Source organism: Argopecten irradians, chromosome 14 (assembly GCF_041381155.1).
Source record: "Argopecten irradians isolate NY chromosome 14, Ai_NY, whole genome shotgun sequence".
Taxonomy (NCBI): domain Eukaryota; kingdom Metazoa; phylum Mollusca; class Bivalvia; order Pectinida; family Pectinidae; genus Argopecten; species Argopecten irradians.
In genome coordinates, this window is record NC_091147.1 from 19,655,483 (window position 1) to 19,672,010 (window position 16,528).

Genomic DNA, 16,528 nt, shown 5'->3' on the forward strand with positions numbered 1-16,528 from the left:
CATGTACTACACATAACAAGATTATCACAGTGACTAACTACTGGATACTATATAGCTATATCCATGTAGTACATGTAGTACACATAACAAGATTATCACAGTGACTAACTACTGGATACTATATAGCTATATCCATGTACGTACATGTAGTACACATAACAAGATTATCACAGTGACTAACTACTGGATACTATATAGCTATATCCATATAGTACATGTAGTACACATAACAAGATTATCACAGTGACTAACTACTGGATACTATATAGCTATATCCATGTACGTACATGTACTACACATAACAAGATTATCACAGTGACTAACTACTGGATACTATATAGCTATATCCATGTAGTACATGTAGTACACATAACAAGATTATCACAGTGACTAACTACTGGATACTATATAGCTATATCCATGTACGTACATGTACTACACATAACAAGATTATCACAGTGACTAACTACTGGATACTATATAGCTATATCCATGTACGTACATGTACTACACATAACAAGATTATCACAGTGACTAACTACTGGATACTATATAGCTATATCCATGTACGTACATGTAGTGCACATAACAAGATTATCACAGTGACTAACTACTGGATACTATATAGCTATATCCATGTAGTACATGTAGTACACATAACAAGATTATCACAGTGACTAACTACTGGATACTATATAGCTATATCCATGTAGTACATGTAGTACACATAACAAGATTATCACAGTGACTAACTACTGGATACTATATAGCTATATCCATGTAGTACATGTAGTGCACATAACAAGATTATCACAGTGACTAACTACTGGATACTATATAGCTATATCCATGTAGTACATGTAGTACACATAACAAGATTATCACAAGTGACTAACTACTGGATACTATATAGCTATATCCATGTAGTACATGTAGTGCACATAACAAGATTATCACAATGATTAACTACTGGATACTATATAGCTATATCGATCCTTGTAGTAGTTATATAATAACAAAAGGTCATATATATTTTAAACAGTTCTTTTGATAAATATGGTGTAAGTTATTGCCGTGCCACTTTAAATTTAATTCATGCTGCATTTAACAACAATTTCGTCACATTGTACAAATTTGATTCATGCTGCAATTTCTTATTATGATTGCAATATACCGACACTGCAATAATACATAATAATAAAAATAATAAAATAATGTTGTTTTAATTAAAGCAAAACGAATTATACAAAAAGTAGCATAGATCTGGAGGCCATGAATATGTTTTTTCCAACAGAATTGACTTCATATCAACTGTTTACATGTACCTCACGCAACGTCTCAGTTTATTGTTTATATTTTCATTCAAAACATTTGTAATAAAACACAGGAAAATAATGTTTGCATTTCGTACTTGCTGTTTTGTTGACGTCTCCATGTGCAATATATTGAATGGTGTATACTCCAACCCTCGCAATATAGTTTTATCCGATAATGTCTATCAACAGGCGATAAAAACAAAATAGCTATGAAAATAATTAACTAATCAGATTTTATATCTTGAAAACGTTGATAGTATTTCAATAACCAAAGCATCTCTATAAGGATGATTGTCAAGTAACGGCAGACGTTGGGCGCCCAGCCTACAGTATTGTTTTGTAAGCCGAATTAGAATATACTAGGTTATGAAAGTCCATCTGGTCACATAATTGGCTAGATGGGCATATATAGCCTAATATTTCGTCTTTGCATATTATATTGTGGCGTCATTATTTTGTAAGCGAAATCCACGTCGTTTTCTCCGGAAAGTATGACGTTACGTTCCAAACACATGATGTCACAATCAATACCTACCGCAAAGGCAGATAACTCTGTAATATGCAAATACAGAATGGTTTACATAGAGTAAATCGAAGACTAGAAGTAAATTGTAGAATGAAAATAAAATAACATAGTCAAAACATTATATATATGGTGCATTTGATATAAAGTAGAGAATGATTCTAGAAAACAGCAACATGACATGGGTACGAAAAATCATTTGTTTACAAACACAATGAATCCTCGGGGCAAACATCTCAGAATTACGCCGCCAGATTATAAAAGAATATAATAATTATTGTACTTTTCATCCATAACTAGGTTAAGTAGTGGAGATTATTATGCAGTAGATTGTCGTAACGGAAAACAACAGTAAAATATAGCTTCCTGATGCAAAAGATATTATACATGCATGTCTCTTTAACTTGTTTATCAATGAATTGAAAAAAGTTATGAAATAAGGAATATCAATATTGACCATGCCACAGAACCTCGATAATCTTTGATGTGAACTTATCTTTGCAAAAAAGTTATTTATAAAAAATTAAACCTACCATCATCAGATACATTTTGTACATTCGATCATTGAAATACAAGGCATAAAATATCATTGCATGCAAAGGTAATATTATCCTGCAACCATAATTATAATAGCTGTATTTTAGAATTTCAGCATGCGCGGCCATTCGACGACCTACTTCCGAGGCGAAACATTGTGCGAAAGACCAGACATATTTGCAACAGTGTTGACATCTTTCAGCTAAAATTTGTGTGTTTTGAATGGATGTTGCAGGATAAACAAATATTTGTCTCGAATAAGAAAAAAAAGTGGCTCGCCAAAGGCTAACTATTTTTGTCTTTCTTAACCCTCGTCAAAAATACAGCTTATATTTTAAGATATTCAACCAGCTTTAACATTCTTTTGATTTTGATTTAATATTGGTAATGAGCATAGATTATTTACAACAATGGTTTCGATATTGAGATATCAATTCCGGAATGAAAATCACTTTGTCAAATCTCAACTTTCAACTTTAAGTCATCAAAATAACTTTTTCTAATCTTTGCCAAACTTCAAATGGAAATTTATTATAGACTCAAAACACAAATATAAGTTTTGTCACAAACAGAAATACAAATATATGTTTTATACAACAGAGAACTGGTAGTATTTAGAGATACATAGTACTACGTATATGCTAGTTGATTAAAAACGAAATAAAAAGAATAGTTGCCATACATGGCTGGATTTGAAGCCGAAGAATTGTAAGTGATTTGTAGTGAAAATTCCCTTCTTCTAATTATTCCGGTATTGTCTTTAATCTAAGTTCAAAGAATCAATACGAATAGTTTGACCGGGATAGATATATCAGTAAAATCTGATAATAATGTGAGGATGGCGATATGAGGATCGCCTATATTTTAGACAGGCATTCACAGGTATATTCATACCGGGTTTACACTCTTAGGTAAGTATGAAAACTGTCATATTTCTATACAAATTTGTTCTATTCAATGTCAAATGTGAAAAGTGCCTTGTATGACTTATCTTCAGAATCACTGATACGTCCGAAAATATTCAGATTTTCTCCTGATGCTGGTGTGATCACATCGAAATTCCAGGTGTTGTTGTCTCCCCTTTCAAAGTTAGTATGACCCACTCTAGCAACGTCTATTATCGAAGACGTAAGACAGAAATGAACTTCAGTTTCTGCAGAAAGAAATTTTGTTTTTGGTTCAATTAGAGTCACCCGTCCCTCCAATGCTCCAGGGAAAACATGTGGGAAAGGTTGACAGTCTTTAAGTGGTTTCTTGCAGTGCACTAGATACTGCATTACCATGTCATAAGAAGATGACCCATTCTTATTCTGTGAAAAGATTTGCAACTTGTAATATCCACTTTTGTCCATTCGCACGTGAACTACTAGATCGCTTTGCCCTTGTTCCAGCATTACAAATTGGTCATCGCCTTTGTCGTCTTCCGAGAAAGCCAGGTGTCCGAGAGCTTTAACTGGCTCAGTGATCGGAAGACGAATTGCAAGTTCTCCTGTGTCTGATTCAAATAAAGATATTTCTGCTACTCCTTTATCGAACCCGTAATCTGCGTAATTAGAATTGGCTCCCCAAATACCGAAATGAGCTGGGAAAGGTTTGCTGGCTTTGTCTACAGTTTTACAATCGACCATGAAACTAAACAGACAATGTAAGTTATTCTCCTCCCCTTGGTTACCAAAAACCTGAAGTGTGTACTTTCCTGGTTTCTGTGGCCTCACAGTCACACAATAGCTACTTTTTCCTTCCTGCTGAACTAAAACACACTGGTCCTGACGTGTACCGTCCGAATCAGTAAGATAGGCACCAACTTTGACGAGGGGTTTACTTCTTGCAGCAAATTTGATGACTGCTTCCTTGTTTACAGGTAAAACTGCCTCTTTGTGTGAAGTAAGTTCAAGGTCATACTTAAAGGCGTGCTTGTCTACTTTAACCATTTTGCTGTAGGCTTCTATGTCAAGTGGCTTGCTCATTAGCTGCCATTGGAGACTAGCTACCATGTCCTTCTTGATATACGGGAAATGATCGTTGACGAAGACATGCGGGTCAGTCAGGAAGTAGAATTCCCCTTCGTGTCTTTGGAATTTTTTATCACTCACGTGACCAGCGTCCCATGTGCAGTCGATAAGGCGCCATTCGTTGTTAACAAAAACTGCGTTCCAAGCATGATTGGTGTCTGATTTGGTTGATATGACATCTCCAGTCTTGTGACTATATCCCTTTGCATATCCTGCTATAGTCTTAGCTGGAACATTGGCCTCTCTGAAATTGGGAAATGTAAGTGGTTTTGCACAATATGACATTATGATGAAAGATAATGATTAAATTAGTCATGATCGGCAACTCAACTTAGCAAGGTGTAATATCTTAAAATATACTGTTTAAGCATGAATAAATGTCGCGGAACAAACAATCCATATGATAATTAAACTATAAATGTGGATTGTTATCAATTTAATTATAAAGGTTAGCATAAATCTTAATACATTTTTGTACTTCAAAGGTGTAGAATATTCGTAAAATGACATCTCTTATATTTCCCCCTTGTTCACGTGTATAACGTACTTGCAGAGCGACAGAACTAGATCGGCGTAACCCTGACACACGCTGCTACGGTTACGGAGTACAGACTCGGGGTCACATGATTTCCGCTGGGCTCCTCCCAAATTCAGGTATCCAGCGACATCATAGCTAAAACATGCATTTCGTTGTACTCATGTGTTTGGAAAAAATGCTAGCTCTATTCATGCTGATGTGATACTAGTGGTATGATTTTGATATATCTTCAAATATATTTTTGGTATTCTTCAGATTACTGGGTTACTATCACGTTTTCATGTGTATGGCAAATCATTGTAAAACATTTGATAAATCAATCTAAAAAAGATTTGGTTTCTGATATTACAGGAAAATCTGACAGAAATTGCATTAGAAATCGGACAACCTGTCTAAAGCGTACTGCAAACCACATACTTTAGAACTAATATAATAAAACTTAATTATCAAACGATCCAGTGTTCTTACATGTTTAGCATTGCATTAACAATTTAAAATGTTCATGCGACATTTAAAGATTAATTTCAAGTTACAGTTGTTTAAAGCACAATCATTCATTTAAAGCACTATCTTCGTTTTTAGACATACTTACTCAATATTCTTGGAAACCCATTGATAAATTGCCCGAATCTTCTCCAGTTGGTTCTTTGCTGGTCGACAGAGATATGTTGCTAGTTCTGGGATGGAGGCCGTGGCTGAATTTGGCGTCTGAAAATAAGTCGACAAATATCATACCTATATATAGCCCTTGTGTGTGGAAGTACAGGATGGACTTATGTTACATGAATTTTTTCATATTAACCATTTTGGAATTAAAGACCGAGTGCTAGCTATTAGATGATACATGTGGTTATTTGGGTGCATTGTTCGAAAAATTATCATGCAATTGGCATACTGACTTTTGGACAGAAAACACACATAGAAAAGTTACCAAATATGTATTCCTTACCAAGGAAGACAGTTAATTTGTAAGGATTAAACAAAACTCAACTAGATCGATGTTAAACATTCTATCCATACAGCGCCAAATGTTGTTTCGTTTGACTGGGGCTTGTCATTGGCAAAAAGTCAAATGCATTGATATCGAGATTTAAAAATTATGCCAGATATTTATCTATTTATTTTCCATTTAAGATATTTAGATTGAGCGGTACTTTCGTTGACACACCAGTTCATAATTTGCGTTCCATAAAGTAATTATTCAGAATTATATCCATTAGCAACATAACCAGGTAGTCATCAGATGATAGGCTATTCAAGTCGCCTTTCGTCCGTTGTCCGTCTTCTGTCCGTCCGTCCGTTAACAATTCTTGTTACCGCTATTTTTCAGAAAATACTAAAGGGATCTTTCTTAAATTTCATTTGTAGGTTTCCCTAGGGCCTTTGTTGTGCATATTGCATTTTTGGACGGATCGGTCAACAAGATGGCCGCCAGGCTGCCATCTTGGATTTTGATAGTTAAAGTTTGTTACCGCTATTTCTCAGAAAGTACTGAAGGAATCTGTCTCAAATTTCATATCTAGGTTCCTCTAGGACCCTAGTTGTGCATATTGCATTTTGGGACTGATCGGTTATCAAGATGGCCAACAGGCCGCCATCCTGGATTCTGGTAGTTTAAGTTTGTTACTGTGTTATATATCAGAAAATAACTAAGGGATCTGTCTCAAATTTCATATGTAGTAAAAGTTTGAAAAGCAGAGAAAAGATCCATCTTTCCATTATCAGACGTAGATCATTCTTTGGTGGGCGCCAAGATCCCTCTGGGATCTCTTGTTCATAGATACAACCTATTCTCATATGTACGTGAATATTAACAGGTACCGACATAAATTACAAATATATGTAATCAAAGTTCTAATTGCATAATGGAATGCATTTGTGGTTATACCTGCGGTTGTGGACACTTCATCCTCGATAATCTAGGGGTTACTATCACTGATGTTTTATCCATCCATCTCATAGTAAAACTGGACACAGTTCAGGAGAAGAAAAAAACCTGACCAAATAACTGGTCTGCAAAGACTTCTTTTGATTATTACGTAAAGAGAGACTCCCAACTTCAAAGCCACACAATCATAGTGTGCCGTCATTCTTTTTATGTACACCAAAAGGCCACATTACCTGAGTGTTCTGTAGCCATCGGTGTTGTAATGACAAAGTTTAGGGATATAAAATCAGTGATAGTAACCCCTAAATTATCGAAAACTTGAACCTTGTGATATTGCAAAATCAAACACAAGGCGATCGAGGAACAAAGGAATGCACGTTCGGAGTCTACAAGATACATTGTACCTACCTTTGCTACATGGTCATCGATGTTTTTGAACATACTAACATCTGGTACAATATCAGTTTTCTTTAATCTACATGGCTTGGGTGGGTAATCCTCTTCGTCCAAAGCCTCTAACTCTATCCCCTCATCGACAGGAGTTGTGGTGGACTTCTTTGGATTCGGTCTGGAGGGCTGGGGCTTGTTTGTGGTGGCTGGTGTGACAGTTATGGAGGCGGCAGGCGCTTGCTTAGACGAGTTCCCCACATTTCTGTTTTTATGTGATTCATTAAAATTGTCATCGATATCCACATCACTTATAACAATATTATTATCGTCTCGACTCTTAGTCGGTTTGGTCTGGGTAGACGATCCACAACCCATGGTAACCTCAAATCTTTCTCACCTGAAAAAATAAATCCATGTAATATCATTTAAATAGCCTTACGTCCATAAAACCATGATGAATTTAATTGGCATTTCTTTGGCAAAGAAAAGAAAGTAAAAAGACGTTCCGAATAAAAAAATCCCCCTGTTCTATCGACAACTGAATATAAATCAAGTCGTAATAACAAATAAATATCGGGTAAGACGATGAATTAAATACACTGTAACGAGTTGGGTTTTTTTTCTTTCTTTTCAAAATAAGTCATGATAGTGTAGACCCAAGTGAAATAGACTAATAGAAGAGAAAATACATCATTATTTTCATTACAGATCAAAAAGGGTTGTGTTGGTTTTTTTTTGTTTTTTGGGGTTTTTTTTCATTGAAAATGCGCTTACTTTTATCAAGTTGATGTATGTTTAAAACTTTCAAATCTTTACAAAAAGCTTTAGTTATTCAAAAGCCTAGTCTAGTTTACGCTGCAAACCAATTGTAAGCATACATGTAAGAAAATTTGTACTTTTTTTACTGTTATAATTATACACCGAGCTTCAGAATCATTGAACAATCTTCCAGTTTCAGTTCGGACTTAGCCATTCAAATGACTGGTTTTTTAACATTATCTTTGGACGGCTTTGTCTAAGCTGAAGACGATTTAAGATTTTTAGTTTGTGATTTTGTGGCCTAAACAAAAGAAATGTGGAACGAAAAGGACTGCTAAGGTTAGCTTATCACATAAGATAATAATATGATTTATCTTTCTATTGCTTATTATACAACCATGTTTTGTGTCGAAATTTAAGAAGAAAATCTTTATTAAAATCACCTGTATATTACGACATATTTGTTGTTTTGTATAGTGTGCTCAAAAAGGCAGTTTAGCATTACTTGAAACTTTTGATTAAATAAAAAACAATAATTACTTCTTTGTTTGTTTCTAATGTCAAATAAGATCATATGTCATTAGAGTAATGATACAACAAAAACTAAACTCCCCATGTGGTGAGGAGTAATGTTTGTGTATGGTGGGTTAGTGTGCCGTGGGAGGCAACCTTTAAGTGTGTTGTCGTGAGAACAAAGGGAATTCGTGTCGACATAAAACAAACCGTTAAGTTGCTTGTCATGTGAAGATGACAAAAGGGAATTTTTGTGTCGACATAAAAAACAAAACCTTATCAGCAATTAGGCTTCAAAATACCAATAGTTCTTTTATCATTTATTTGATGAGTCACATGGTTTTTTAAGATTTAACACATTATCCGTGCATGAAAAGTATGCAGTGAATCTGTTAATGTTGAAAACCTTCAGAACCATTACATACAAAATACGAAAATCATGAATTGGACACAATATGCTCATGTCTGACTAATGTTGCATTTCATTACACTGGGAGATGTATATAATGATTTTTGGCAGTACTGCCAAAAATCATTTTCAGTGTACTTGTAAAATTAAAACCTAGCATTGAAGGTATTGTAATTCCACAAATGGTAACTTTTGGAGTTGAATAACATATTAAAAGCTCTTCTTGACGTGACTATGAAAAATACGGCATAAATAACTTTAATATTTATTATACACAAAGGAAATCAAATAAAAACGTGAATGATAAATAATCATTCTAAATTTTTTAAATGTTCTCATTCGAAAGATAAAACATGCGTATACTTAGCATAAAAGTGTGTCGGAATGTTAATTGCGTCATGTACATGTATATGTATTGTGTTAGAATATGCAATAGTATTTTACTTTAATATAATCAAGCCTGAAGTAAATAAGGTAACCTTGTATTGGCATTCAATATCTATAATCACACTTTGATGACTTCATGTTAGTATGAATGCATCATCATGTACAGAAATAGTGCCTAGTTCCGTTATACAGAATGTATATTGTGTGAACTAATAGAGCAGAAAATGGTACAAAAAGTATGTATATAGAACTACGTGTTGCCTGTATACATTTGAAAGGTTGGCACAGAAAGTGGTGCTCAAGTTCGTATTGACTTCCCTGTCAAAGTCGTGCTTCGACCAACTTTCAAGATTAAACAAAAAAACAGAATGGCGACCCGGAACAAATCAGTGTTGGATATTTAATTGGATAACGAACTAGGTGCGGTGCTCGATAAATATGTGCCGCAATGCTAATATCACATCGTGTTACGTTTAATGAACCGTGAATTATTTATCTTGTTAAATAGCGATAAGAGAATAGTCAAATTTTGGAGCTTTTCGCATAGATTAAGCGCTTGCTACCGTAATGGATACCTCTTGCACAAACTATCTCAGCAGTCCAAATATCAATTAACTTCAAACTCTTAATTATATCGATCGATTTACGGTATTGAATTCCGAATTCACCCCATCGATTGATCAACACATGAATTACTAGGTCTGAAACTGGTACAAAACATTGTATATATTGACTACGTGCTGCTTGTATATTTTGAATGATTGGCAGAAACGGACACCTCTAGAATAAACCATCTCAACAACCCAGATATCCTTTAACTTCGAACTCGAAAATGTCGATCGATATTTGGTATTGAATTACGAATTCGTCCCATCTATTGATTTACACATTTGACTTTAATCGATTTCTTTCGTTGTTGAATTCCAACTTTATGCTAATAACTTTTTTTTAATAATATAATGCTTGCAAAAATACTTGGTTCCGGTTTCAAATGAAACACCGTATAATAGCCACCATATCAGGCATAAACCGAAATCTGAAATTACCAATAATAATTCATTATACAGATACCATAGTGACTGTATATATGATATATATATATATATAATGCCCCTAAGTAAATATGTCACGATGTTTTTAATTGTGACCTGTACATGTGTGTCTTTCAATAAATCAATGTTTGCACCGATCAAGGTGAAACTTAAGTGATGTTGTTTATAGCAACTTTATCCAATACTTATTCTACAGTAAACAACCTACGAGATAAGTTCAAGATTAGTGCAAACAAGATCCGACTATAACCTCTTCAAATCGGACGCATAAAGCATCATTCCTGATTCAATTAAACATCGATATAGTGTATGTAAGTGTACCTTGGGTAATGATCCACAGGGAAGATGTATTCTATCCTCTCTACAATAATTACGTGTATTTCTGTCGATGCCATACGTAAAATGGAAGTCTCTCGTATGTTCACTTATATAGCCACCAACTACCATCTGAAAAACCTTTCCATTAGATAGTGTTACGCTGTCACGGGGGCCTTCACTTAAACCCTTAAACAGCAACCATGTACAGTACATGCCTACATCTCTTATTCTCTTTCAGCATCCCCTATCTACCTCTACCTGGTAGATATCAATTGCAAGCAATAAGCCAAACAATCCATGGTTTACGATCCTTTGTGGGAAATACATTGTTCTCCTCTTAGACAGACACGCACCGCATTAATTATTAAACACAATGCGTCCGTTAATTACCTACATAGCATATATACTATACAGCAATATCTAGTTTCTCAAAGCATTGTTAGCAAATCTAATGAAAACAAACTTTTATACCGCGTTTTAATAAAGTATTTATAAACTGATTATAATGCCAAAAAATTATTATATATTCTGATTAAGTTGATTTTAAGACTTTTTGTAGTTATTTTTATCAGTTTTATTCCATTTATTTTTAGAGTTTTCAGCATGCGTTAAATCAAGAGACAGGCTTTACTTGTTATTTGTAAAGTTAATTAACTTTCTGATAGATCTATCGGGTAAGCAGACCTTCGATCTTGGTCCAATGATTCCTTCCTCTTGTCTGGTAATGATTATGTATCACGGCTGATTTACTTTCAGGCCAAGGGTTACTAACGGTTAGGATTTCCAAAAGGGAACATTTACAATGGGAACGAATTTGTGCAGCGCCATTTTGCGACGTAAAACATGGTATAATTATAATTCTAAAACATTAATGGTTTCAGAAATATAGTATTGTTATGTTGTTCACGGATTTGTTCAATAATTTTTATTAAGTTATTGGCCTAGCGTCAGCATGTATTTTGTTTAAAATTCGTGAGAATGAATGGAAATTGGTGCGAAGTTCGAACAGTTTCCAACATCGTGAGGTTGAGTCTTACTGGTTTGAGAATGTCTTCGTGAAGACATCGTGGACTGAACTGTTGTTTCTTTACAGTTATGCTAACTAATTTTGTATACTTATTTTACCTACCCAAAATCTAATTTTGCAGTAACATAAACAATAATGAAGGTTTAGACGTAGTTATTTGGTTATGGCAGTGACCCAGTAATTCATAAATAAAAACATACCGTCACTAAAGGCGGTGTTTCTCTAGATGTCGTGAGTAGAATATCAAATAATGTTAAAATTTAATCAAAACATTTTTATTTAGTGGTGGAACATGTACAATACAATTAAATTAATTGATATTTTGATCTTTCCATGACATGAAAATATATACAACTTGATACAGACGTATACCGCTATTTGCACACTGTATTTACGTCTCATGGATCTAGTCTGCTGTTACGTTTAATTATATTTACTTTGGCTTAGATCTTATCGTAGGATTAATTCGACTGTTAGACCGTCACGGTAATTACAGTAAGTACTGATTCAATGGTTTATAATATTCCAGCCAAATGACATTTAAATTTGACGTTAATAATACAAAAGTATAACCAATTGTTCAGGTGCAAGGTCTTTACTCCATAAGCCTTTCATTCAACTCCATTGAAAACGCTATATAAAAGTAGCGAGAACACAACACATATTACAGATAGAACATTGAAGCATGTAACGAACACTTCGAAATTCATTTCAGAAATACAGGAATGTATGACGACTGCTAACCTTTCAGTTTATACCTTATGTAATGGTGTATATGTATATATAAATATACAGGTCAGACTTTACATTATATAGAAATCTCAAGTGTATATACTATTATGACCAATTGACACGCACTTATAACTTATTTAAAAGGTCCGGTCTGGACCAGCCATAATTAAATGGACATACGGAAAATCAATATAACGTGTGCGTTTACATTGGTATACTGTACTTTATTTGACATTCACTATGGTCAACTAATTTAAAACAATCAATGGATTTAATTATCCACGTTATATCCAACTACCGTCTGGAAACGGTTCCTGTCTTCATTTGATTCATGGAATTATATTTTAATTAAACTTACTATTAAAACGAGTTGTAGTCAATTCTATACATGAAGATACTGTGACTTCATTATGTTTACTGAAAAAAGTCTGTAGTATGCTGTCATTCTATCAGTGTTTTACATATGCTGTTGTTTTATTGCGTTCAACGGCTTGACGCTATTTAAAAAGGTATTAGAACCTCAGAATAACGAAGTATAGGCATACAATCATCACATACTGAAAATGAAACACTTGTTCATCACATGTAGAAACAGTTTGCGATACATCTCTGTGCAATACATTTGTATAAACACTTTTTAGGTTTGGGTTGTAGTAGAACACAAGAGACCAAAAATTGTGGGGTTTTTTTTCGCAAGACGCTGTGGGCGGGTAAGTATCCTTGTGTGACATGACAAAGAACTGATCAGGAATACATTGTATTGAGATATTATTACAGCATACATGTACCATGCCACATACATACGCCAAGCTATGCCTTGATTTAAAATGTGAATGGGGAACACGTAAAAGATTCTTCTGGCCCTATCACCAAACAGATCCATTATACCATTCTGCTATATCATTTAGTATCTAAATATTTAGTGTCAGTCAAGACTAGGGGAATGTGTAAGAAAACGACATGGGACCAGTTTTACGAATATTTCGTAACTTACAATTCCTCATAGAAAATTATTGTAAAACAAAGCACTTCAGAAGTTAAGGAAAATACAATGACTTACGATTTCCCTTACGCTACATATGTAGTTCTTTCCTTTTTAAGTTAATGTGTTTACTTAAGTTAAAGAATGTTCTTGAAACTGAGGCCTGGAAAATTCGTTTGATATCCTTTTTTGAGAATTTTTTATTCTAATATTAAAATGAAAAGGAACAGGTGGTAACGTTCAAAACAACTCTTATAAGCACCACAGCGTTAGCTCTAATTCAAGTTTTAATTTCGATATCATCATTTAACTAAGACCGTGTATGATGGACACAGTGTGAAATGGAATTCCTCTTGGTAAAATTAAAAAGGGGAAAGATTAAACAAATAGAACAAGAAATAAACAACCAAGCAAACAAAAAATAAACATACCTGTCAGTTAAAATCCTTCTTCATAATACCCATAAACTGATAACCATCAATGGTATATGTTCCTATATAGCGCCTTCCGTTATCTTCGTATAGCAACTATCTCCACAACATACTAAAACATACTAGAGAATGGTCACACTTCACACCACAATAACACACTCTACACAGAAAACGTGCTCCTTAGATATAAATAGCCTAGATAAATATGGTTAATACCCGCGTAGCCATTTAATTTTTACACCTGTACAATCCCTCAGATTATACCTACCGGTAAGTACTAAGTCAGAATTGAATTGGAATGAAAACTCTTCCCCTACCGTACTCAATATTAACCCGTTATCCTAAAAGTAAGTGGCGGGCAATTGTGAAATAGCTGACTAACTTGGTCCGATTTCTTATACCCTGAAAGGTTGGGGAAGTATTGATTGGCCTGACAATGACTTAGTACTATACACACTTATTTACATACTGGCCATGCATACTATACATTGTACGTTCACGGGTGGGTATGTAGGCCCCGTTTGGACTCACGTCGATATGAACTTTGATGGTATACCTATGTACATGTATCGATAACCTTTTTTGACAGAACTTTTTAGAAGTAAATACGATAGCCTATTGTATGGATTATATTATAACCCCGGGGCAATAAAGTTTAAACTGTACATAGGGTGTATAATTAACTGTTCTAACAGACACGAGCCAATTATCTACCTATCACATTACCTGGCAGATAGACATATATATCAAATAATCACAATGGTAGAATTCAATTTGGCATTTTGTGATAGGGGAGGAGAGGAAAAAAATGGGCACGATTTCATGAACATTCTTCACCTTCACATTTTTTTTCATATGAATGCATTACATAAATAAAAAAAAAGGTTCTTTAAAAAAATATTTTTCTTAACGTTTGTGCCATTTTGACACGATTTGCTATATTTTCTTCAGTAATCTATTGAAAAACATAAGGTTTGATGTCATTCAAAGACATAAAAAATATATATGATGCGTTATAAACATTAATTACAAAAAAAATTAATTAATTTGTGCAATGACAAAGTTTTTGTTCTAATTCATGCTTTTATTGTTTAGATGAAAACATATCTTTACAATTACAAATGTTAAATGAAATAGTAGACCACAACTGTACATTTCTGATCATATGTATTCATTTCACTGCAATGTATATACATGTATATGTAAATATGATTATTTTTGGCAGTAAAATTGAATCCTATGCATTGTAAGTATTGTATTTCTCAAAATATTGGTAACTTTTGATGGTGAATATTTATAATATTAATATATTATATTAATAATAATAATAAATAATATAAAAAACTGATCTTGCTTCGTCAGTATAACTATAACGACATGATATATTAGAGAAATTTGAGGTAAGTGGTCACTTAAAAAATAAACATTTTCACATACATTGACTTGGCAACCATTCTATGAAATAATCCATTTGCGACTACATGCATGTTTTTCAATACCTCTGGATATATGTATGCATACTATATACAAAAGTGTATGTACACACACATGAAATGTTAAATATTTACAAAGGTTTTAAGTAATTGTTAGGAATAGTACCTGGATGTAGCTGCTGCTGTTGCTGCCCAATTGCCCGTTGTCGCCGTCAGCCAGATCCATCACCCTTATCCTGGATATAGACTAAAAAGTCACTTGTCAGTTATTCGTGCACATTATGTATGCCGTACTTATAATTTAGATTGTTGGTCTGACTGTTACGTATCTAAACGACAGTGTTTTTTATTACTCTAGTTGGTCATCCAAGAAAAGTTTGGCTATTTTGTCCCATCCTTACACTACATACAGTATTATTATTATTCTCTTTATTGTCTGCAAAGACGAAGATTACAAAAGCATGAATAATAAATACATAAACAAAGCATTGTTGCAAAGAAAAGTCAATTTTATAACGAACATTACATTACTATTGTATTACTGGCTGAGTGGTAGTCCAAACATTAATATTGTATTAGTGGCCGAGTGGTAATCCAAACATTAATATTGTAATAGTGGCTGAGTGGTAGTCCAAACATTAATATTGTATAACTGGCTTGTGGTAGTCCATTATAATATTGTATTACTGGCTGAATGGTAGTTCCACACATTAATATTGTATGACTGGCTGAGTGGTAGTCCACGCATTAATAATGTATCACTGGCTGAGTGGTAGTCCACACATTAATATTGTATCACTGGCTGAGTGGTAGTCCACGCATTAATAATGTATCACTGGCTGAGTGGTAGTCCACGCATTAATAATGTATAACTGGCTGAGTGGTAGAACACACATTAATAATGTTATAACTGAGTGGTAGTACACACATTAATATTGTATTACTGGCTGAGTGGTAGTCCACACATTAATATTGTAATACTGGCTGAGTGGTAGTCCACACATTAATATTGTATTACTGGCTGAGTGGTAGTACACACATTAATAATGTATAACTGAGTGGTAGTCCACGCATTAATACTGTATCACTGGCTGAGTGGTAGTCCACGCATTAATACTGTATCACTGGCTAAGTGGTAGTCCACGCATTAATACTGTATCACTGGCTGAGTGGTAGTCCATGGATTAATACTGTATCACTGGCTGAGTGGTAGTCCACGCATTAATATTGTATTACTGGCTGAGTGGTAGTCCACACATTAATATTGTATAACTGGCTGAG

General features: G+C 34.1%; 1 protein-coding gene across 2 annotated transcripts; it reads right to left on the minus strand.

Annotated features, from left to right (window-relative positions):
• Positions 1-875: 875 nt before the first annotated feature.
• Positions 876-14,185, minus strand: LOC138307416 (kyphoscoliosis peptidase-like). Of its 2 annotated transcripts, XM_069248158.1 has the most exons (6): positions 14,083-14,185; positions 13,815-13,936; positions 7,223-7,601; positions 5,519-5,634; positions 4,936-5,061; positions 876-4,632 (listed from the first exon to the last, which is right to left on the minus strand). In XM_069248158.1, exons 3-6 carry the CDS (start codon positions 7,577-7,579, stop codon positions 3,327-3,329), a joined length of 1,905 nt encoding a protein of 634 aa, XP_069104259.1. In that variant the 5' UTR covers positions 7,580-7,601; positions 13,815-13,936; positions 14,083-14,185; the 3' UTR covers positions 876-3,326. The 2 variants fall into 2 exon arrangements, with proteins under 2 accessions (XP_069104259.1, XP_069104257.1); XM_069248156.1 differs by having other exon boundaries at positions 13,815-14,156.
• Between the last annotated feature and the right edge of the window lie 2,343 nt (positions 14,186-16,528).

Bases quoted from the DNA above. Each gene is read 5' to 3' on its own strand.
- LOC138307416 (XM_069248158.1), bottom strand. From the start codon at position 7,579: ATGGGTTGTGGATCGTCTACCCAGACCAAACCGACTAAGAGTCGAGAC. The intron at 5,635-7,222 runs GTAGGTACAATG...ACTTATTTTCAG, and splicing joins TCGATGACCATGTAGCAAAG to ACGCCAAATTCAGCCACGGC. The intron at 4,633-4,935 runs GTACGTTATACA...TCCCAATTTCAG, and splicing joins CTAGTTCTGTCGCTCTGCAA to AGAGGCCAATGTTCCAGCTA.